This window comes from Marmota monax, unplaced genomic scaffold (assembly GCF_021218885.2).
Source record: "Marmota monax isolate L192 unplaced genomic scaffold, Marmota_monax_Labrador192_F-V1.1 WCK01_AAM20220418_F8-fsc00012, whole genome shotgun sequence".
Classification (NCBI taxonomy): domain Eukaryota; kingdom Metazoa; phylum Chordata; class Mammalia; order Rodentia; family Sciuridae; genus Marmota; species Marmota monax.
This window is the reverse complement of record NW_026695227.1, coordinates 34520056-34544305: the sequence shown is the minus strand read 5'-3', so window position 1 is coordinate 34544305 and position 24250 is coordinate 34520056. Positions and strand designations below refer to the sequence as shown.

Sequence of the window (24250 nt, the reverse complement as noted above, 5' to 3'; positions counted from 1 at the left end):
GCCCTGGCTGGCCCAATTTCTCCATCCTTGAGACCCCTGCTGCTCCAAGAAAAATTGCTGAGACACCCCCACTTCCCCCGAAAACCATCGGATTTTACTCCATTGTCTCCCTACGACTTCCCAGGAAACCAGAAGAGGGGAGCAAGAAGGGAGCGGGAACCCAGGGTTGGGTTTAGCTGTTTGACAGTGCCTGCGACATACTGGGTTTCACGGTTTCTGCCCCGCCCCCCTAAATTCAAATATACTTCCCTCTTCCAATTTCTATTGCTGGGAAGAGAGGGAGTTCCAAAGTGAGGAGTGAGTAGAGATGACATTTCCGTAGGCTTGACCCATACCCCCAGGACAGTCAGAGTAGACCCAGGAGGACTCTGCTTATTAAAGAATCTAGCAATTGTTGATGGGGACTGGAGATTTAAAATAATCTCTTTTCCTTTATTAGACTCTATAACCCTATTCACCCTCAAACACACTCGGAGACCTCCAGCCTTGTCTTCCTTCCTTCTGATTCAACTGGGGCTGGCAGGAGCGAGAAGCAGGAAGAGGGAGATGCAGAGGCCCTTATCCCTGCTTGCTTTCATCTGGGTTCCGCTGGATCCGCCAGTGTTTCGAAGAAGCTAAGAGCTGACACCAGAGAGAAGAGAATCTCCTAGGAGTGGAGGGAAAGCCAGATCTGAGAAGGGGCTCCTGGACTTGGAGGGCAGGCAACAAACCTCCAGACCGGCTTCAGTTTCTGTCTGCTTCCCAGGTCCAAAAGGGAATGGAGCTTCCTGAGCTGCAGGTTTTAAGGTGTCTGAGGGAGCCCCGCAAATCTCTGATTCAAACAGTGCATCCTACCATTTTTCTCTAGGAGCAGCTAAAATTCGGATACTCAGAGCAGCTACATGCTGCAGGAGAAAAATTAAAATGGGGCTAGCAATGCTGGGTGCAGAAAAAACAGGCTGCCTAGAAGAGTGGTCAGTTCTATTAGAAAGATTGGTCAGAGGCAGATTCCCCCCCACACACACACCAAATTCCCCAAATGTTTATTTTGGGCTTCTGCCCATCCAGATAAATCAAGCCAACAGATTAGGAAGTTCATAAAATTGTATTCTTAGGTAATGACATCCAGAAAGGTAATAAATATTCCCTCTGCTCTGGTGGCCGCTGGAGTTGGGATCCTCCATTTCTTTTTTCCAATCATAGAAGACTCTCTGGGAAGGGGAGCATTCTAATTAGCTCTCCAAAGGTGGGGTATTAGATAAAAACTGGAGAACCTGGAGAATAGGCTTTGTGAATACAACACCATGCTCCCTCAGGACTGGGAAAAAAAGCTGCTGCGGGGGCAGGGGTGGGGGTGGGGAGCATGGAACAGCCCCAGCACACTGATCCTCCTTGTCCTGGTACCCTCAATCTCAAGGGCCTCTTTCCCAGGCACTCTCCCTGAATCCCAGGAAAGCAGAGAAACCTAGCAGAATGCACCCTGACTCCAAGCTCCGGCAAACCACTTAAGTATTACACATTCCCCCACATTCATGTTCTCTCTCTCTCTCTCCCTAACACACACACACACACACACACACACACACATACACACACACACTGACACAGAGTATGAAAATGTCTCTGGATTTCAATCTTCCAAGTCCACCCAGGAAGAAAGCTGACACGTGGATTGCAGAGAAAACTTTGTAGCAAACTTAATACAAACAGCAGTAAGAAGCCCTCAGAGAAAAAAAGTGCCCAGTCCTTTCCCCCTAAGTCTCACTTTTGGGGGGGGGCTCCGTCTTGTTCCTTTTTGAACCAAATTTCTCCACCTCCAGATACATGAACTCAGCACAGAAACCCAATTTTTCCCCAAGAAGAACTTTTCCATTCACATTCGGATTTCCCGCCTTCCCTCCCTAACACTGGAAGTTAAGACAAAAATCAAGGGACGGAGTTTGAACTTTTGTGCTCCTCAGCCCAGAGCAGATCCAGTGCTAACTACTTACATGTCAAGGGGATTTGGGGTCTGTGGGGATCTCCTGATGCTTGGAGAGAAGGACCTTGGAAGATTGGTGTAGCCGCAGATTCACCCCTTCTTTTTACTTGGCCATTGAAGAGAGAGATACAATGCTGCGCTAGCAGGCATTCATGCGCCTTGCCTCTCCCATGACTCTGGGCAAGAAATCCCCAGTTCTACAAAAGCAGTGGCATCCTATCTGGAGACCCAGGGCTGAGCAAGGGCTGGCCTGGGAGGGTTGAAGATGGGGGTGGGGGAGAGGTCAGAGGCGCTCCAGAATATAAAGGCAATGGGAAAGAAAATGCTGTGTCCTCCCCGTGAACCTGGGCTGTGTCCTCCCCCAAGCCTTTCCCCACTGCTCCACTCAACTTCAATAAAAGACTGGCCCTCAGCCTCCCAGTGAGAATATAGCAGCATTGGGCAGGCAAAGTATGGGGACCAAGACTGCTAGAACTTGGGGCTCCAGCCTAGGTTCACATCCCCCACCCACCTATGCCTGGGCAGCCTGAAACCTGGTATGGGTAATGAGGTCCAAAGCAAAGGAGAACTTTTGGGAAAGACGAGAAAATGGATCTTACTGGAGGGAAGACCAGATACAGAAATCTTCAAAAATTCAACTGTAAAAAAATTTTTGTTTCATTTGTCAAGATTTATGGATTTCTAATGTTTCCCCTCTTCGGACCAAAAGAGACAGAGGGTAACTTTGTGTGTGTGACAAGAGGTTGGGGAAAAGCCATGCCTGTACAGAAGGGGAAATAAAATAAACACCCTAATCCTTTTAAGCTGCTTTTCCTGAGTTGAAGAGTGTTCCTTTAGTAAGTTCTGGGAGAAACTTAAGAAATAAAATGTAATGATTTCCCCCTACTTGTTCTCATTTCTTCAAATGGCAAATTTAGGAAAGTACTGTGGATCTGAAGTTATCACCCCACCTCCTTTTCATTTCAGCTTCATTACAGACTTAAAAAGACATCCTGACCTCAGAACATCCTTCTTTTTTTCCCCAAGCATTGTTACATGCCCCCCCCCCCAGGCCCCAATACCACTGCTTTTCCTGTCCAAAGGCAATTGCCTTAAGATGATAGGGGCTACAGTCAGATCAGGCCCCCAGTTCACTTGATTACATAAAATAACTCCAGATAATTGTTGGCCCTGCTTCCTCACACTGTAGGCAGCATGTTTTGCTGTCTCCAGGGTACCATGGAGGGAGGAGAAAGTAGACCTAAAGGACTAAGCAATTCGCCCCCAACACACAGATACGCTTGTATACACACAGTCTATTCCAATTGCCAGCCAGCAAGTGGTTCAAGAGGAAATAAATTTAGTGCACACAAAACAGATTTTCACAACTTGGTCTCACTGTTGCCTTTTGATCCAGAATTTGGGATAGAGGAAAGGGGTATCCCTATATACCCCAAAGTGTCTCTCAGCCTCTCTTCTACTTCTGATTGCCCTCTATCCTGAAATTTTGGATACATTGCCTAAGAAGTTTGCCAACTGCCTGGCCTCCACTTTCTCCCAACAAACAAGTAAAAACTTGAGTAGGCCTGGTTTAGGGCCTGGACTCTGGGACAGAATTTATCTGGGAGCTTGAATTAGTTTTTCAGGTAATCTAAGCTGCTTCCTCCCTCTCCCTTAGCCCCAAAGAAACCATTTTATTTTATTTTACATTCAGAGAGCCTTATCAGGCTACCAGGCTAAATCCAAACTCTGCCAGAACCTGGGAGGTTGTAGGAAGAGGGGGTGGTACTTGCCTCTCTTTGAGTCTCTTAACACCTGGCAGGTCCACGATAAAAGTTAGGGGAAAACATAAAAGTCCTTCATTATCTCCAGCCATCAGCCTTTGAGGTGTACCCAGGCAAGGGGGCCTTCCAGGCCTTTGGCCTCCACTTCACCCTTTTCCCCAAGTCTAAACAAACAGAGAAACCATCCTGACAGGTTACTTTGCTACTTCAGAATCACTAGCTCAAAAACCTTTCCTCTTTTAAGGAGAATTGCTAATGTGGAGGGGACATCTTTCTCAATCTCCACCCCCAAAAAGATTCCTAAAGGATGAAAAGTTTTCTCTTTCCCACTCCCCTTAACTTCCCTTCTAGTCTGTAGATTAGGCAGGCCTACTTGACGGAAGACAGAATGGAGAAGAGGCAGAGGAATAGACAAAATGAAGAGATTGTGCCTAACTATAGAAAAGTGGACCTCCCCCCACGCCCGGCCCCCCCCCCACACACCCCAGCTCCACTTAAGCACACCCAAGTTTGGCTTCTCTGAAGATTCAAAAAGAAGGGACAGGAGAAATCAGTCACAATCTCCCATATCCCTTACCCCCAACCCCAAACTGATTCTTCTAAGGACATTGGAAACTGGAGTTGAGAGTTAAGGTTTGTGTGTTTGCTTAGAGTAAACTTAAGCAACTATAGAAAAGGTGGGATGTTACCAGGCCAGTAGGAGGGGGATAAAAAGAAACCAACAGACATTGACGTAAAACTAATTCACATCCACTGGTTTATTATTGATCATGGGGCATTTCACATCAACACTAAAATTCTTTATTGCAAGTTTTACAATAATCAAGTAAATTCAGTCCAAAAACACAATAACCACGATGGGGGTGGGGGGAGATTCTACCTATAGACTGCCTCTTTGAACTGAAAGTTCATTTTGATTTTCTTTTGGCTCCTCAAACTGAACAGCTCTGAGAGGCTCTCCAGATGCATTTAGCTTTGTCTGCTGTCCTCCCCCCTCCTCCCACCCCCCCACAATAATACAAAAGAACTTCATAGCTTTGTTCTCCTTAAAATGACTTCCCCCTCACTAACCTCCCCTGGTGCATTTTCAATGCAAAAGGCCTAAGGAAAGAGGGGGGAAGGAGGAGGAGAAGAAGGATGAGAATTGGCTTAAAAATCTCCCTTTCCTTTTTTCTTTCCCTCATTTCCCCTGAAATTCACCCAAACCAGACCATCGCACCTTGCAATATATATTTTTGCAGCTTTTTTTCTTAAAAAATAAATAACCCCCCAAATGACCTTTAAAAAAAACCCCAGCAGGTACCATGCTAAGACAACACCACATGCTTAAAAGGGTCCTAAACAGTGGAAGGGAGAGAAGGGCAGGGGGCTTGTTTGTTTATCTGTTTTGTCTGTTTGAATTGACAAGGGAGGAGGTGGGAGAAAGAAAAGAACCAAAATATATATATATATTAAATTCTATAAATAAGAGTCAATTTGTGTGTGAGGGGAGGATGGGGGCATGGGGTGGGGGCAGGGGTGTGAGTTATGTTTTATAACCTGGTAATGTCCTCTGCCCGTTGCTGCTCCGGCGGCGTGGCGCTCTGGGAGTGGTCTTCAGAAGTGCCCGGGGTGGCTGCGGAGAGGGTGCTGGGCGCAGCGCCGGCCGGGGGCGCTGACCTGACTTTGGTGTTGGGGAGTCGGTGGTCCTTCTTCCATTTCATGCGACGGTTTTGGAACCAGATTTTGATCTGCCTCTCAGAGAGGCACAGCGAGTGGGCGATCTCGATCCTTCTCCTTCGGGTCAGGTAGCGGTTGTAATGAAACTCTTTCTCTAATTCCAGGACTTGCTGCCGGGTGTAGGCTGTCCTCGAGCGCTTGGGCTCCCCTCCGTTATAATTGGGGTTCACTGAGGGGGCGGGGGAGGGGAAAAGCAAATAGTGGGGTTCAGAGGCAAGTGAGGCTCGCCGCCCCCCACCCTCACCCCATCCTCAGCTTTGAGGAACAGGAGGAGGGAGTGGTGGAAATAAAGTCATCAAGCTAAATGGGTTATAAAGAAGTTGAAGGAAGCTAGAGACTTTGTAGTGTAATAAGAGGGGAATCCTCATTGTAACGACACTGAATTATTTATGCTCCCTTAGAAAGCGAGCATAGTTTTCACACATACATAACAGATCGTAGCACATGGCTCGGACTGCCCAGAGTAGCTAAGCCATAAAATTTATGGGGGATGTAATTACCCATTCTCGCTCGTAAATCCAGTTCAATTGTGCTAACCCAGAGTCGCTCCTGGAGAGAGAGGGGGAAGGAGAGAAAGGAGGACGGGGGCCGGAGGGGGCCAGGGAGGGTGGGGAGCGCCGGGAAAGAGGGAAGGGAGGGGGGAGCAAAAAGCAAAGTTGCCTACCCGTGCTAACGTGAATTTTTTTCATCCATGGGTAGACTATGGGTTGCTTGCTGGCGGCGCTGGAGGGATGGTCGGGGGCTGGCTGGCTGCAGGCTGGCGGGGCTGGGGACGGGGAGGCGGAGGCGCCTGAGAGAGGCGCCGGCTCGCAGAGCGGCTGCGATTTCTCGGGGTGATGGTGGCCCGCCTGGGCCGGCCCGTGGCCTCGCGAATTGCCCGGCCCCTGGAGACTGGTGCAGCTATACTGGCGCTCAGGGTAGCTAGGGCGCGGAGGCGGTGGTGGGTACAGCTCCTGGTGGTGATGCTGGAATCCCGATTCCCTGGTCCGGCCGTAATATTCCGGACTGTGTTCAGGGATGTAGCTATTTTGCGAATATTCTTCGCATGGAGGAAATTTCGGATCGATGTAGTTAGAGTCCATCAAATACGAGCTCATGATCATTAATTTCTGGAGTGGAAAATAATTTTTCTCGCTTTGTCGTTTTTCTGCTCCATAAAGCCCTCCTACTAGCTAGCGACCCTGTAAAGTTACTTTCACCATGTGACTCCGCCGGCCAATCACACGGAGCAACCCAGTCCCCGGATAAGGAACCGAATCGCTTTATTCAAAATGTATCCAATTTTTTGTGTGTGTGGTGGTGCTGCTGCTTGTGTGGGGGGGTGATGGGGTGATAGCTGGTAGGGGCTGGGGTGCCCCCCCTAGCGCACGCCCCGCCAGACATACAACTGACCCCTGCAAAAGGGGTTGGGAAGCTTCCAGCTCCTCTCCAAAGCCTGGGCATTTGGGGGCTGCCGGAAGGCTGTGCTTCAGCCCCCGCCCAGGGTCTTCTCTCCGGCCTCCAGTTGGCCCAGTGGGCCTCTGCTCCAGTGCTTTTCCAGAGGTCTCCATTCATGGCGATCGTGTTTCAATCTGTGTAGGTCACCAGGCAGCGCCCCTCTTTCGCAGGAAGAGGAAGTTGAATGAGGACTGGAGTGGAGGTTGGATGGGGAGGGGCCCAGGCTAAGCCGAGGAGGCTGGAGAGCCTGGGGTGCCACGGATCCAAGGATCCCAAAGTCCAGCCACCCTCCCCCCTACACACTCACCCAACCCTCTGGCCACGGGGACGGGGACGGCGAGGCAGGGTCCCCAGCTGGACCAGGCAGGTAGAGGCAGCCAGGATGCAAATGATTCTGACGTCATTTCTGGAGGTCTTGGGGTTGAGCCCCCCGCTGAAGAGAGACAGGAAGTGGTTGGCAAAAGCAGAGTTCAGAAGCCTTGCCCTCCCCTACTACCCACTGACCCTCCCTGTCCCAGACCTAGAGCAAAGGATCTCTTCTACTGCTGGCTCCTGTTTCCACTCTCCACGCTGCTGGGCCTTCTGTTTTCTGACAAGTACCTCCAGACTGGCCCCTAAGGAGCTCTGGCAAAGAGAAGAGCTTTTTGAGGAAGAGGTCAGTGTCCCATGATGGTGCCCAGTCAGGGTCCTGGGAAGTCTTCCTTCCCCATCCCCACAGACAGAAGACCTAGCTAAAAGGGAGGCCTATCTGTGTAGAGCCTGCTTGCTTCCGGCCAGGGACTGTATCCATGTAACACGTGTGTTTACATGTAAACACATATTTCCCAAGGGCCAGCTCTAGGCTGCCTTCCAAAAAGGAGGGATGGGGTCACCAAGCTGGGGAGGTAGGGCAGGTCTTGGGGGTTCTCCAGCTCATTCCCAGCCTTACTCTCCCTCTGCCACCCACCCACAGGAATACCATAATGTGGGGGGTGGCAGGACCATAGAGGAGGGAGGGGCAGGGAAAGGCTGCTTTCCCAGCCCCCCTCCCTCAGCGAGGGTGGCCACATCATACCACCAATTCTAATTAACTGATCATCCATAACTCAGAGTGGGGGGGGGGCGGTTGCAGAAGGGAAAGCCCAGGGAGGGAGCCGGGTCCCCTTGTTGTACTTGATAACAATTATAGTTTAAAATCATAGCTTGCCGGGGCTCGGCTATATTTTACTTGATAACAATAAAAGTGACACATAAAGTTAACTGTTTATGTTTTATTTATTAGACTAAATCTGCCAGCGGTGGTAGGAGCGCTTGCCTCGTCGCTACAGCTTTTATAGGGCTGTAAAACGTCATAAATCAGTCTCGCGGAATCGCCCGCACTCTTTGTGTCGGCGGCGGCGCAGGGCTGGCGGCCGCTGGCTGCCTGCTCCCTCCTTTCCACGAAAAGTCGTAATGTGATTTTTTCCCTCTGATTTTATTATTATGATCGCCGCCGTGATTAGTCAATCTACCTTTAATTCGCAGCCCTACGCTGCCTCCTCCCAGCCCAGCCTGGTTGACACTTGAATAAGTACCTTTTAAAACGGCATAACAACTATTTGAAGGTTTAATTAGAACATCTGCAATTAAGGGAATGAGGAGGCGAAAGGGAAAAAAAATAAAGCCCTTGTGAGGGAGAATGAAGGTAGGAGATTCCCAACCTTTTCTCACCAGCTTTGGGATGTGTGAGAGGGTCCCCACTTACAAATTAGGGCTCACCTTGAGGGCTGGAATGAGAGGGAAGATGGGCCACAGGTAATGCTCAAAGGGGCCAGTTCTAGCCTGGGACCCTAGCCGCCTGTCCTGCTCCAATGATTAGACTCCCATCCCAGCCCAGGTCCACCCCGACCAGTTCTTGGTCCTGTGGGGGCTGGTGCTTGGGGAGGTCCCTGCATACCATCACTCCCCAGGAGGACAGGGTCCTGCCCCCACTGTCACCAGCTAAGTAAGGGAACAGGAATTCCCTGGAGGTATGCCTTCTCTTACAGGAGATTCCCAAACTTCTGAAGTTGATGAAGAACTCCTGCCCACATGGTGCAGGACCCTGTGAGTGTGATGGTTGGAAGTGGAACTTGAAGTTGTGAGTGAGGGAGAAGCAGTTACTTGGTTGTTGGTGGTTGGGAACTGTGTGAGGGTTTTCTGTCTTGTAATTGTTGTGGGGTGGGCATTAATTACTGGTTGCTGGAAGAGGGCAAAGGAAAACTAGTTTTGAATCTGGAACTACAAAAGTTTGAACAGTAGCCTCAGACTGCCCCCATGGGAAGGTTCAAAGCTCCAGAGAGCTCTAGTAGGGTGGGGGAAGGGTTGGTGAAGGGAGAGAAATACTTCCATCCCACCCCCAATCTCCCTTCTAGGCCTGCACCTGGTTCCCAGATCATCCTAGCTGAGAAAATTCTCTTTCTCACCTGAAGAAGTGAGCTCTCTGCCTGGTTCCCCTCCTTCTATCCTTCACATCCACCTTCTACCAGTCCTGCTCCCCATTTTAACCCTCTTTTCTTCAACCTCCTGAACTTATCCTGCTATGCTGCTCCTCCCAGGTTTTTGAGCTCTTGTAGGAGGGTTGAGGAGACCTCTTGGGCAAATATGAGTAGGTAGACACAGAGGGTTCAAATGCTTCCCATTGAATGTCAAGTCTATCTTTGGTATTAAGGTTAACAATATATATATGCATACACACTATTAATTCTTATTAAAATATTAAATGTCCTTTATGCAGCCATAAATACATTGAGTTCTCAATCCAGGTTTGCACAGCCAATGCAACCCGAATATCCAGAAAGTAAAAGCCAGGAGATAGCCCCAAATGTGCCCACACTTATCTACATCATTACAAAACCAACCCACCAACCCCCAACTCTCTTTAGGCTCCTGCAGCTTAATAGTAAGGAAGTCACCTATCACATAAATAAAATACCTCACCAAACATACACATACAAATATTTTTACCTGGAATTATTATTACAAGTATGGAAATAAAATCCTTTTGGAGGGCTCCTGCACTTAGCAATGGCTAAAATGGGATGGGAAAGGGGTACTAATGCAGCTCTGCCTGTGATGAACCTTCTATCTGGTCCTGCCTTCTTTTGTGCTTCCCCTCCTGCCTCTTGCCTTGCCAGCACAAGGACCTCCACCTCCATCTCTGCTCTGCCCTTCACCTCGCTCTGCCCCAATTTTATGTTCTATTTTTTAATGTTTTTCTGACTACCTTTTGCCAGAATCCAAATGCTCTCTGCACGCCGCCCCTAACCCCATCTCCTTTTTAAATCTCGATCTGGTTTCTCTTTAGGAAACATGTTTCAGTACAAAGCGCTTCCCTTCTGACACCACTGAAGAAAAATATGTGTCCATTGTGTGTGAGGCCTTATTGTGCCTGGATTACCATACTGACCGTTGGATAACCCATATTCCTCCCCTCCCCAGTAACAAGCTGCTGGCTGAGAGACCTCAGCGGCTCCACAGATTCTGTGCTGCATTAAAATCTCACCTCTCACGTTCCCTGGATCTTCCAAGGGAGAAAAATAAATGAGAGAAGCAATGGAGAATTTGGAGAGCAAAGAGAAGGAAATCGAGGGTCATTCCTTTCCCAATCTCAAAAGTGCAGTTTATTTTTACATGTATGTGTTTTGTTTTACATTGTGATTGTTGATGTTTTAGGAATTAAAAATTGCATCATGTCTTTTTCCTTTTCCTCAAATAAATAGACTTTTAGATGATATGCAATCAGGCAATTAATTCATTTCATTTAGATCTTTCTAACCCTTCCCCCGCCAAAACTTGAAAACCCCAAATTGGAACAAGACTCTCATACCATTTTTCTTTTGTGTGTGTGTGTGTACGCGCAAGTACGTGGATATATGTGGATATATGTGTGTTTTTGTCCCTTTCTAATGCTAGCAGGCCAGGCTAATATATGCAAAAGAATATGCAAATACTTAATTGATTTTTTCTTAAATCTCTTGTCAGTAAAAGTAATGAATTGGTCTAAAATGATTTTAATAACCCGGACGTGTCACGAGAAAATACTCAACCTTTTTTTTCCTCCTGGAATCATTTATAGCCTCAAAAAAAAAAAAAAAAAAAAAAGCAATCATGGAATGTTAATTTGCCCCCCTTTAAAATATTAAAGATGAATTTCTCTTGTTTGTTCTGAGACCATAGGCAAGGTCCTCCCATGGATTTCCCCCGCCTTGCCATGCCTTCCTTGAAATTCAATTTTCCTCAAATCTCGTTTAAAGTGGCTTTTTAAAAAGTGGCCGCATTTTAATATTGGTTAGACAGAGTGACCTGCATTTCACCTCGGGTGTTTGACTTGTTCCAATAGGTCACTGCCATGGGGTTATTGATGGGGAAACTCCATTGAAATTTGTCTCTTCGCAAATGGCCTTTAGATCTTCCAGCGAGTTCAATAACTAGTTATAATGTGGAAGGGGAAAAATGAAGGCCCTGGGCTAACGAATTTGATGTTTCATTTTTATGCTGGAGAAATTGTTAGTTAGTGGTTGGGTTCCCCACCCCCTTCTTTGCTCATCCCAGCTTCATTGACCCCACACACACACACTCTCATCCAAGGCTGCTGGATTATAATCCCTTTAAAACTTGATTTGGGTTGCCTCTTTCTCTCTTGGATGCAAACTTTACTTCTTACTCTAAATATTGTTTTTGTTGTTAAAAATTCTGAAGTGTGGATGCAGAAAGCTTGTTCTGCTGGAGGTTTGAAACCTGAACTTCTTTGTTAGGAGAAGGACTTTTAAAGGAGCCTAAATGTTGCTTGAAAAGATCTAAAAATTAGTCTGGCCTTAGTTTACCGAGTACTCCCTGGCCCAATGCTCCCAGGATTGTGGAATGGAAAGGAAACTGGAAACACTTTTAGAGTTTGATGAGGATATCTTAAGGTGTCCTACTCTATTCTTGGCTGCTGACCTGCCCTACTAGGGCAGGCACCTAGGACCAAAAAAGGCAGATGCTGGAAAAAGCTAAGGATAAAGGGAGAATTTCATGTACCACAGAAGGTAATCCTAGGTTCCCTCCTGGGTTAGAGTCAGAAAATGTATGGGGACCTGGACGGGTAACAGCTTGTCAAACTCTGCTCCTTCACAAGGAGGGAGCTCCCAGAAAGCTCTAAGACGTGCATTTTAGTGAACTAAAGAGCAGAAGAAAATGACTGGGTTGATGGAGATTTTATAAGGTTCTCCCCTTTCCCCCCAGAATTTTAAAGAAATGGGAGAGGAAAGGGCAGAGGAATGGAGGGAAGATCTTTATTCTATTCCTGGAACCATAGCCAAGCTGGGGAGCCCTTGGCTCCTCCAGAGAAGCCTCTGTGAAAAGGAGCTGTGCAGATTTCCCTCTCTGACCCAGACACAGCAGATCATCACCATTATTAACCTCAATAATAACAAGAACATCTTCCTTCACAAAACAGAGCTCTCTGTGTGCTTTATTTTCTCTTCTTCCAGGAACTGTTCTTCTCTTTCCCTTCCCAAAGGGGTCCAGTTTCCTTATCCCGAAATTTCCCCTTTAGCCCACTGGCCTCCCTCTGGCCTCACACCGGCCTCCAAATCTGGCCCATACATCAGAGTTAATCCAAAGAAACACCTTGAATCCCGGGATGGTGGGATCAAGGTCAAAGAAAATTTAAGTGCCTGAAACTAGGGTGCTACCTCCCTCTGTCCCCTGTCCCCTCAAACCCAGAGGCAGCATCTTGGTGCCAATCTGGGTTTTCAGACAAACTTGCCTCGGCAAATTCGTGGCACCAGTGGGATCTGGGGAGCAGCCTTCAACTGCAACTGTGCATCTCAAGCCCGTGAGAATGGGGAAGCCGGAGAAGAAGCTATCCGCGACTTGAGGATCTGCTTGGGAGAGGGCACAGTCTCTGCTCTTCCCAGTCAAGCAGGAATCAATAGCGATCTGCTACAAACTTCCCCGCAGCCGATCAGCGCGCTCCAGCTGGGCGGCAGACATCCCCACGCCGCTCGCTCGCCTCGGCCCGCACTTTGGCCGCCTGCACCGGGAACCCAGGACCCCAGCCTCGGGCCTTGCCCCCTCCCTATTTTAATTACGTGATTGATTTTCGGTTGGGCCGCTTCAGGACGCCTCTGCCTCCGACTATTTAAATCTTTGGGCTCCCTTTTTTTTGTATTTCCAAGTCCTCCAGACCGGGTGTAATTCAGAGACTGCCCGCCCCTGGGGCGAGCGGCGGGCTCGCACGGTGCGGCCTGGGTCGGGGTCCTCGCGGCGGCCTCGCCCTGCAGCCCTCCCCTCCACGAAGTGGCCTGGCCACGTTGTTAGGCGCGGCCAGGTCTGCAGCCGCCCCACGGCGCGCTACTCTGATAACTGTAGTCTTACCCATTCGCCTTTCTGAATTATTTTGTGCTCCATTATGTTCTGATAGAAAAAAAAAAAAATAATGCTCCCGGTTTGGGTTATCATTTCGTGCCTGGCCTCAGAGCTGGGCTGTCTGCATTTTTGTCGTCACTCGAATAAAATGTGTACCATATAGTCTGCGTTAAGATCTACAGAAGCAAGAACGCCTGACTCCAATCCCTAAAGGAACTCGGGTTCCTTTCCCTAAACACCTGGGCTTCACCCTGGCGGGTGATAAACGCCAAGAGAAGCAAATTCGGCCACAACTTCAGGTTACTAAGCACCAGTGGGACCGCAGAGCTGGCGATCCTGGCCGCGGTCCTTAACCGGCACTGCGCGGCTGGATTTGATTTCCACTTCATGGCCCCAGAGAGAGGCCCCCTCACCCTGGCTGCCCCATCGGGCACAGGACAGCAGCCTCCAGAGGTACAGGAACAAGCGGTTCAGCCCTCTCCACCGAGGGGACTGAAGGTGAGGCAAGGAAGGAGAAAGGGGGATGTAGAGAAGAGTAGATTTAGGGTAGGGAGAGGAAGGGGAAGACAAGAATATAGAACAAGAGCCCTTTCTCCCCCTGAAGCTGACCTCTTTCCCTTTCTCTCATCCAGGAGAAACTCTTTGCCCCTACCAAACTGCTTCTTTCCCTCTTACTGTTTCATTTATGTACAACTAATAAACACTTCTCTGCTTATTTTACCATGTCCTGTTCATTCTTTGATCCTTTCTCATGAGGTAACAATGAGCTGCCAGTAGCAGTCTTTAATGTATGTGTGTATGTATGTGATATATATGTGCATGTATATATGTTTTTATACATTATTTATATACATATAAATATATATTTATTCTCCCCTAGGGGAGAGGGGGAGTGTTTGGAATGTTTTTCTCACTGCAGAAGTTCAATGAGGCTCAAGTTGGCCGCAACCTTTTCCCAATCCCCTGACTTACAACACCCAAATTCCTGCCCCCCAATCCCTTCCCCCACATCAATGTTGCTGGGTAAATAAGAGTCCGCCTGCCTGGCTATTAGGATTCTGGAGACGTTGGCATCTGTAGCAATCATTAGTCAAAGCCGCAGAAGCCAAAGGAGCCGAGGAGTTGGACAGAAAAAATCTTGGAAATGATATACAGGAGCCACCAAGGCATCAATCCCCACCGATAAGAGCACGACTGCTGGGGGCCGGCTTAATTGGGCTTGAGACACCAAGAACAACTGGAGAGGGGGCACCTATGGTTTGTACAATGACCCTGCCATCATTTGGGTACCCTACAAAAATAGGTGGGACTTACCCTTTCCTCCAAATTTCAAAAACCCCTGTTAGGGTGGCGGGGTGAGGGAAGGAGATCTATATGCCCCTCACCCTGGGACCCATTAGGAACTGCACTGGAGGGCTCTCCACTTTCCTCTTTGCCCCTTCTCTTTAGTGGCTGCCTTTGCAGGTTCTGCAAGCTGGGGAACATGGCTTGGGACCTCCAACTACAGAGACAGCCTGGAGAGAGGCAGTTATCTCTAGAGTGGGTTTCAGGGGGGCAGATAACAGTTGAACTAGAATTGGAGTTAGCCTTAATGATAGTGATGGAATCACTTGTTTTAATAGGCAAAACATCCAAAATATATTCATTCCCCACCCCCACTCACCTGACATCTTTATAGATCAAGAGAGACAGAGACTGAAATGCAGTAAGTGTAAGTTCTTCTAGAGAGAGATCTACACCTACACCCAGATATGTGCATTATGGAACTATCTCTAAACATATATTCAAACATTTTAAGTTTGCAGAAAAACTGCAATAACTATAAAGTTCTCCAAATATGTAGCTTCAATATATAGCTATTTTATGGGCTAGGACCCTTGAATAAGTCTAGATAAAATTTCAAAATAAAGATTGAACAACACATACATAGTTCTTTCCAACTTAGAAAAAACCACCAAATATTCATTTAGATGTTTAGAGAGAGCTATACCAATACATCCTATCATATAAACCAACATTTATAGGAAGAGTGGTAATGTTCAAAGAGGAATCCAACAGAGGACTATGTTCACTATGGATGTATGCATCTAAAGATGAGTAGGTCTGCATTTAAATGTGGAGCAGAAAGGGATGTGAAGCATACATCCTGATACAGACATAGAACAATCTATAAGTGCATTTTCATATATACAATTATAGGAGTGCTCAGATCTCTACAGAGACACATGTATTTGCTGGCGTACTAGGAATTGGGAGGATTCCCTGGTGTTTGTGGGTTTAGGGTGTCCCAGCCCATACTTCTCTGGGGAGTGGTTCAGAGAAAATGGAGCCTTCTCAAGTACTAAGGGGACCTAGGAACTCATAAAATTTATGGTTTCCTGCATATAGGAGCATTTTACTGGCAATAGATATGAGCCCTGATGCCTGCCCATACCCCCCAACACACAAAGGGTCCTGATCTGATGTAGACCACACTTAAGAGCAGGATTATTCAATTCTTTTTCCTTTAGTTCCCTAGCCCATGGATGAGAATGGGTAGGGACTTGTGGAGGTTGGGATATCTTTGGTAGGGGAAGGCTCATTATAATTACAAAATAGAGCCATCTGGGTAATATATATTTTGTATGGAGACAGCTTGGTAGAGAGATATGTGAGAAGACTGTGGGCTTACACACACACACACACACACACACACACACACACCCCTCTTAATTACATGAAACACAGTCACAGACTTCAAATAGTTTCCTCCATTCCTACAATAATGGATGAGGTCTCTATATTCCTTATTCTTATCTCTTTCATAGTTCCCAGGAGTTCTTTCTCTTCCACACCCAAGATCCCTACTTGTCAAGAAGCTGCTTTAAGGCTAGGAAAAGAGGTTACAGGGAGACAGCAGCCCCAAAAGAGTTAGCCCATAGGAGTCATGGTATTTGCAGATAGGCTCTGAAGTCTTTTGCCTTCAAACTTAGTTCCTTTGTGATTAAAGTTTGAGGGACAGAGATCTGTACTGGCAAAAGAAGAACCAAGGTTGCACAATTTCTACATCTGGAACACTGGAGGAGGGGATCACCAGCTGGCCCTGTTCTTATTGGAAGCAGAGGATTTGGAGGACTATGAACATTTTTTTTTCCCACTCTGGTTTACTAGGGAAGGGAAACAAGGAGGAGCCTCAGGTGGGCTTGGGGACTTGCAATCCAATCTAGTTAGCCAACTTGGGGAAAGTGATTTACAAAGCAAAAACTAAGATGCTACTTCCTGAGAAGTCACCAGATCAAAACAGCCTCCTCTAGGTGTTTATGACCCCATCTCTACTCCCAACAGGAAAATCACCCTCAATAAAACCTTGGCCCACGCCCCTATTCTCCACCCAAGGGAGGAGGGGGAGACACAATCTGAAATGAGGGACCTGACCTTTATTCCCTTTAAAACACACACACACTCTCACACACACACACACACAAACTTTTCAGCCAGAAAGTTTGACTGTTTTAAAGAAGTTTGTTGTTGTTTTTTTTTTTTTTCTAGAAAAGATTTTTCTCCAATGTTGGAGCAAAGAAACAGCCCTGAGGGGTTTGGAGTTGAGCCTGAAACACCACAAAGGGTCAATTACATAAGGGTCTAGCTTTCTAGGCCCCCATGGCCCTACAACTCAGTCTGGGCCAATGGGACACTGAGGGTCACCAAAATCCTAGCTGCTACCAGCTTGGGGAGGAGGGAGAAAGAAGAAAACTCAGCACTTGTTCAGAGCTAAGGGGCTGGAGATGGGGAGGGCAGGACAAATGTTTTCAGACTGGGCTGATAAGCAGAATAGAGTAGGAGAGGGTTGGGCAGTTGGTTGAAGGCTGGTTTACTGTGTCCAGCTCAGGCTTTTCACCTCTATCAAACCATACTTTCATACATACACTAGCTTCTACATGTTCAGCTATTCTGGTGTTTAGGGACAGAGAATGAGAGAAGTAAGGATCTCTGGAGGGCAGAACCAGTCTGCTTTACCTCTTTGAGACCTATGATGCAATAAGAAAAGATCTCAGGAAAATAAGCTCACAAATTTTACCTAGACTAATTTTTCCTAGAAAAGAAAAACCATAGTAAAATGGTAGAGAATGGCTAAGAATCATGGTAGAACTAGAGAGGTAGCCTTCTTCCCTTACCAGCTCTCTAGCATACCCAGAGCCTTCTATGCTGTCTCTCATCATACCTTCTAAGAAATGGTCATCAGAGCTGAACAAAGTTCTGGATAACTTAATAACCTAGTTCAACTGTACTAGACCCCACACAGTACACACACACACATACACACACCCTCTTTCCACTCACTGAGCCTTAGGAATGGAAGAGGGAGATGAATCTCAGGGTTCTGTTGGGATCAAGGACAAAGAGATCTCTATCACCACAATTCCTAGACTCAGACTCTGTCTTGTGATTCCTTGGGCTCCTGGGGTCCCATCAAAGTAGCCAGGGAGATTTTTATCAGGACAATCCACTAGGAGTTATAAGAACCCAATAAAGTGGGGAGGGGAGGAAGGGATATAACTTTCTTGTCTCTCTAACAACCTAGTCTTCTCCTTTTATTGAATCCCTAACCCAACAAGCCCAGCTTAACATCCTGATTTCAGATTTTCTTTTTTCTCCACTTCCAAGGGCTTCAGAAGTTCTAGTTCCACTGTAGAGGAGGCTCAGAGTAGCAAAGTTCTCGGAGTAAAAGTGATTTAGAACATTGGAGGAGGGGATCACCAGCTGGCCCCTCAGAATCCCAGAACAATGATGTTTCAGCATTCCCCTTCTCAAAAACAGCCGAAGCACTTACAGACCAAGTGCAACAAAGAAACAGTTTGCTTGACCATTAGGAGGGTTTGAGGCCTTCTGATGAATCTTCATCCCCAATGCCTGTGTGGACAGAGACAATCTCCCCATGCCTAGCTCTCCTCCTTCATCATGGGATCTGGTAAGCCCAGTGTGAGAAGTCTACACTGAAAGTGAAAGCCAGTCTCAGAAAAGGCTACCACACCTTCTACTAAGGAAAAATGAGTCTGGGCTTTAATTCTAACACATAAAAGAGGCAAATGGAGCGGTGTGATTGAAGGTGATTTAGAAAGTAAGGGATCTCAATGATTTCTGATAAGAGTTTCCCTCTTCCTGGTTTTTTATCCTAATCCTTCCTACCTGGCCTGTGGCATTGTCCCCAAACCAGCCCTGCCCAGAAGACAAACAAACAAGCAGGAGTGTTGACAGAGGCCAGCTCAAACCAGCTATCACTCCTATCCTATCCTTAATGCCTTCAGAGGAGGGTGTAAAGGTCCAGGTACCATAGCCCTTCAAAACTCCTGCCCCTTAGCTTAAGGACTACAGGAGACCAGGAAGAGGAAGGGTAGGAAACCAACCAGAAAACTAACCCTGGAATAAAGTCCTGATGATGGAGTTGGTGGAAAGAATGCCCAAGTCTGGACCTACCAGTGGATTAGCTCAGGGCCAGCCTAAGTATTCAGAAAACACAAGCATTTCTGTCATACATATACATTCTCTATGCTATCAGATGCTCTTGCCTAGAAAAAATTGTCACCCTTTGCTTGCTCTGATCTGACTCAAGTAAATACAACATCAAATTTTACACTTTCAGAGACTGTGTCCTTTGATAGCTATTGGTCAGGACACAGGATCATCACCTAGTCTATCATCACTACATACATATTTGTTATTTGTTGCTGGAGATTGAAACCAGGGACTCCTACATGCTAAGCTCATGCTTTATCACTGAGCTACACCTCCAGCCCTATTATTACATCTTGTTAGAAGAAAAGAAGGGGAAAGGGCTTAAACAAATCCATCAACTCATTAATATGGAAGATAAAGAAGGCTCTGATTCTGTGTCCACTCTTCTCCAGAATTCTTTTCTTAACTGATTCAAAGTTACTTGACAAACTATAAAGGTACCCCACACAATTTTCAAAATGAATCTCTACTTTTGCCCCCTTCCCCAAACCCTTCTCCAACCATACTTGAAGCAATTTAATAAAACTAATGGTTCCTGGAGCACTTCCAGAAAGGTAAATTAAAAGGGGTATCCTTTAATTGCCCCCACCTGCCCCCATGAGGATCAGAAGGGAATAAAAACTTCTAAAAGGTAAGTGTATATATAGAGAGTAATCATGGTCACAATTTGAATTCAGAGTTGGAGTTCATTTGCACTATAGCCTAATTTAGAGTTCACTTCTATAAAGCCCAGAACATTATCTGGGATCATGCTGGCAGACATGGAAATGCTTCAGAGTGTACTCCCACAACTTCAGCTCTCTGTATAACTGAGATTGATGGTTAACATTCTACTTAGTTAGAAACTGAGGACACAGCCAAAGACTCCATAGTGCTGGTGCAGGGACAGAGGAGGGAGGGCTCATATCACTCTTCCCCTCCAAATCTGAGATAGAACAGAACCAGGAGCTAAGGGCATGGTGAGAAGGGAGAAAGGAAGGAAAGGAATGGAGAGGAAGAGCTAGACAGAAACCAAGCACTCTTTTGCTGATTGGTTGGTTGCCATGTGACCCTGCTTAGCACATTTCTCATTGGTTGCTTGCCCTCTTCTAGGGTGAAAGAACTAGGAACAAAATTAGAAGCCTTTTGGGTTGGCTGGGGCACACTGGTACCTGATTGCCTACCCACCCATTTCCCTCTAGGGATGATCAAATGCAGATCCCTGAAAGGGAGTGGGAAAAATCTCAGACTCCTTTTGTGTTTGTTGTCTTGTTTCCAGGTGAAAACAACAAAACAGTAAAAAACTGACCTGAGGCAAATTATTTAAGGGGAAGAAGATCTAATTTGTGACAGGAAGGGGGATGGTATTTAAATGAAAATTTTTAGCTTAAAAACCAGAAAAGAGGGTGAGGAAGTCATTGAATACCTCAAGAGATGTTGGCTATGTAAATCTGTTACATAGAAGCCCACACAGCCCTCTACACAAAAAGGGAACAAAACTGAGACTTGGCTAGGAGTCAGAGAAGGTGGTGAAGTCTTGCCAGGACTACAGGAGACCAGGAAGAGGAAGGGACTTTGGTTCTGGCTAAATTCCTGGCAAAACACCATTGACCTCTATGCTAGGGCCCTGGGGAGGCTTATGGGAGTGCAAGAGTCAAATTATAGGCCATGGAAACTCCCAACTCCCCAAGCTTGGATGGGAAAGTTTCCAGAAACCTTCAAAATTACAGACTGGTGGGGAGGAGAGAGTTGAGGAGGATAGGTAAAGTGGGGAGGAGAGAACTCAGGAGGAAATAGGCTACTGGAGAGAATCCTCTGGGATCCAAACACTTCCCAGGGAAACAAAGATCTCAGGCTGGAGGATGAGAAAAGCCAACTCTTGGAATACAATTCTTCTCACAGTGAGACTCTGCTTGACTCCTGCTTTGGGGTCTCTGTCTTCCCAGAGTCTGCCTAGCTATTTCTACTTGATACTCTCCCCTTCCCTAGTCCCTTGGGCCTGGGTATCTGAGTGTGCTAACAGCATTCCCTCTTCATCACCCAAATGCACCTTTCCACAAAGCAGGTACCCAGACCTCTCTGGCTCCAAAGCAGCCTCCCCTTCCGGAAGTTTGTTCCCTCTTCTCTACTCCCCTTTCCATCTCCTGTTGGCCTTCTGCCTGCTTCTGGAGGAGACTGAGTTCATATGTTGTCACTTTCCTGGCTTAGCTCCTGGTGACAGTGACGCATGGGAGTGAGTATGCACTCTCAGGTGTGGAGGACATGTGCCTCCCATGCCTGATTCTTTTGCTACTCCTCCCCCCGGAAAACTGAAGGGAGCCCCTCCAAAACCCCCTGAGGAGTGACCCCAGGATACAATGCCCAGATTGGGTCCTGTTACCTCTATCCCATAAAGATCACTCCTCAGGATGGAAAGCTTTCTAGTCCAGCAAAGATATTGTCTCTATTCCCTCCCATCCAATACACATTGATATTACATTCACAGAGAAAAAAACCTCTAGGCCTCCTGGGGCCTAAGTTTTACCTGAGCCAAGGACTAGAGATGCCAGGAAGATCCCAGCAGCTAGAGGCAGGGGGAAGCATTAACTGCACTGGCCCCAGACAAAGACCCCAGACTTTGGAGACTGGGACTGCTGCCCACCCAGGCCTAGTGGTGAGGGGCGGGTGAGAAACTTTGGGAGTAGTCCAGGCAGCAGCCTTTGGGTCTGAAGCCACAAAGCCCTCCTTCCCTGCCTTTCTCCCCAGCTTCCCTTTCTGCCTGGATTCTGGGCCACTAGCCAAGGACTGAACTGGCCCCTCCCTGGAACAGAAGACCCCAGAGGCACTTTGCACTTGTGTCTAGAGTTTACACACTCGTACAAACAACAAATAGAAACAACCCATGTCTCTGCCACTGGCTTCCTTCCCAACTGAGAGGGAGTGAGGAGGACCTTGCAAAACTCTAAGGAACCATGGCGTCTTTCTGGTTTACATTCAGAGACAAAACGGGGTAGGGAGGAGAAGACTGGTTTGGGGAGACAAGTTCCCCTCTTCCTACTTCCCAGCCGCTTCCTCTCCTCTCCCACCCCAGCATGGGGAGGCTTCCCCCCTCCCCTTAATGAGTAGGAACTGCCTTCTTTCAAGTGGTGGAGGCGGGGGAGTTAGGTAAATGGGAGAAAGAGTCTGAGAGAAAGAGAGAGAGGGAGAGAATTAACTTACAGCGTTCGCCTGGGATTCATTTGCGAAGATGTAACCTCTCTCGCCATCATCCACAGCGCCGTAATCCCCTCTAACTGCCAGGCCCTCTGTCCTAGCATTAAACCTCACCAGCAGCTGCGTGGCTGGACAGTTAAGATTATATATGATGTAAATATATTGTGGGTTTGTCAGCTCTCCCTACACCATAAAACTTGGTTTAATGACATCACGTGGTCCCCCAAGAGCCACTCACGGGCTTGCCTTCGGGCCATTCACATAAATAACCTCCAAAAGTTTCAAACTCCTAAATTCACATAGAAGCTGTGCCTATTTTTCTAATGCTCAGTTACACTAAAAAGCCCTCGTGCTTCTTTTTTGCCCCACCCCCACACCCCCCTTGCAGGGTGGGGAGGGGAGAGAGGGTGGATACTTATTTATTTATTTACTTACTTAGTTACTTGCTTATTTCCATAAGGACCTGTCGCCTTCGTGGTCGTGTTGATATTTTTTCTTCCTATTTTTTTTCCTCCTCTCTCCTCTAATTGCTCAGAGTGGGCCGTGTCCCCTCTTCCCACTCCCCCGGGAAGGTAAGTCATGCTTCTTCCCCTTCTTTCTGGCTGCCAGAGTGGGTGGGTTCCAGGGAAAAGTGGAGAGGCAGGCTTGATGGTCTCCTTTTGGGACCCAGAAGCCCCTTCACTTACTCCTCCAGAGCAGTGCCAGACCCTGGTACCTGGAGATTGTTCCAGGAGGATGGCTGGTGGGGCAGCTTCCTCTGGACCCTAAGCAGAAGCTTCTGCTCAGGGGGAAAACAAGGGTCTGGGCCTCACCCACCCCCAGTGCAGGGGAGTAGATCCAAGGCCTGTGGCTCCTCTGCCGCTGCTGGTGCTGCTGCCGCTAAAGCTGAGGCTGGGCCTGGATGCAGGCCTGCAGGCTGTGACAGGAGGGAAGAGAGCAGGCGTCTCCCTAAGCCTGGCCAAGCTGAGGCAGTCCTTCAGCTCCTTCAGGGAAGGGGAGGCCCAGACCCTGCTGGGAAGAGGTGGACAATGCCAGAGGGAACTGGTGCACCTTGCCTGATGGGTTTGAGCAACATTGTCCCCAGTCCCAGTAAAACCCTTGGTTCTCCCCTGGTCTATCTCCTGGGGAGGAAGCACAGGCCCTCTGCAGCCTGGGAGGCTGGTGTGGGTGAGTGCAGGCGACATTGCCTCTTTCTTAGTTAACTGTTACCCACCGGAGATGCCAGTGCTTCTTCATGCTTCACTGCTCGCCCAATAGTTTTACTCAGCATGGAGAAAAAATTAAAATAACTCCCTGAAGAAAATTACACATTTTATTTCAGAGAGGGGGGAGAGGGGGGGAGAGAGAGAGAGAGAGAAAGAGAGAGAGAGAGAGAGAGAGAGAGAGAGAGAGAAGAGTAGAGTTAGTGCTGGTGGGCTGGGCTGACCCTCTGTGCAAGTTGAGGAGAGATATCACTGGTGCTCTAACCAAGCCTAAGTGCAGTATGAAGGGGAAGGGTAATAGCAATGGGTGCTAATCATGGAGTGAATAAAAGCTCTTGGGTCTTCTAAAAATGATGGACTGGTAGCCTAGAGAGTAGGATGCAGCAAAGTCAGTCCTTATAATAAATCCAACGAGCATAAGCATTAATAATCATAAATATTCCCCCTGCCCCTCCCCAGAGCGCCTCTGCTCCCTTCCTTCTTGGCTGTCAGAGCAGCCCCTTAGCCCAACTCCAGAACCCCACCCCACCAGTGCGGGGGGCCTAGGCTAGGCTCCAGGAAATCACCCCATTGTGGGAGGTGGGAGAGGAAATGCAGTAAAGTTTTATGGACCCTTTTCACATTTGTTTCTCCTATAAAGTGCTTCCTCCCCCAATTCATCCCAGGAGCCTGGAGGAGAGAGGAGCAGAGCCTAGGCCCAGACCAGACTCAGAGACCACCTGAATTAGCTGCCTTTCCTCTCCCTAGAGGCTACTCTCCCTCTTCACACAAAATCTGAGCCTGAGATAAATGATGGCAAAAAGACATGACACTGGCACTGGTCTATACAACTCTTATCCCATTTAATTGTTCTGCATAGCCCTAGACCTCCTAGGAGGAGGGGGAAACCACTTGAACATTTCCTGCCAGGCAGGTATACACTGCATATTGCTCTCCCTCTCATCTCCCCAGCATCTTAGAAAGCTGAAGTACACCTAAGTCAATTTCCCCAGCACCACTTTGTCCAGCAATACCAACTCTCTGGGAGGTCCTTCTGGAGCCAAGTGGGTCCTTAGACTAGGGGCTCAACCCTCTTATGTCCAGTAAAGCCCCAGGACCACCTAGCCCTAGGGGAGATCTTCAGAGACCTATAAGGGCCTGAGTCTGAGCACGGC

At 47.7% G+C, this 24250-nt stretch overlaps 1 protein-coding gene across 5 annotated transcripts in view; it reads right to left on the bottom strand.

Annotated features, from left to right (window-relative positions):
• Positions 1-4457: 4457 nt before the first annotated feature.
• The window catches only part of Hoxc4 (homeobox C4), a 60630-nt gene continuing 40837 nt past the window's right edge, over positions 4458-24250 (bottom strand). For 2 of the 5 annotated variants that reach the window (XM_046435629.2, XM_046435628.2), the window contains exons 2-5: positions 7400-7503; positions 7187-7312; positions 6107-7040; positions 4458-5611 (exon numbers count right to left, since the gene is read on the bottom strand). In XM_046435629.2, coding sequence (XP_046291585.1) covers positions 5256-5611; positions 6107-6545 — 795 coding nt within the window. In that variant the 5' untranslated portion in view covers positions 6546-7040; positions 7187-7312; positions 7400-7503 and the 3' untranslated portion in view covers positions 4458-5255. Of the gene's footprint in view, positions 5612-6106; positions 7071-7186; positions 7313-7399; positions 7504-21900; positions 22063-24250 lie in introns of those variants that run through there. The other 3 variants (XM_046435630.2, XM_046435632.2, XM_046435633.2) reach the window with 3 other exon arrangements.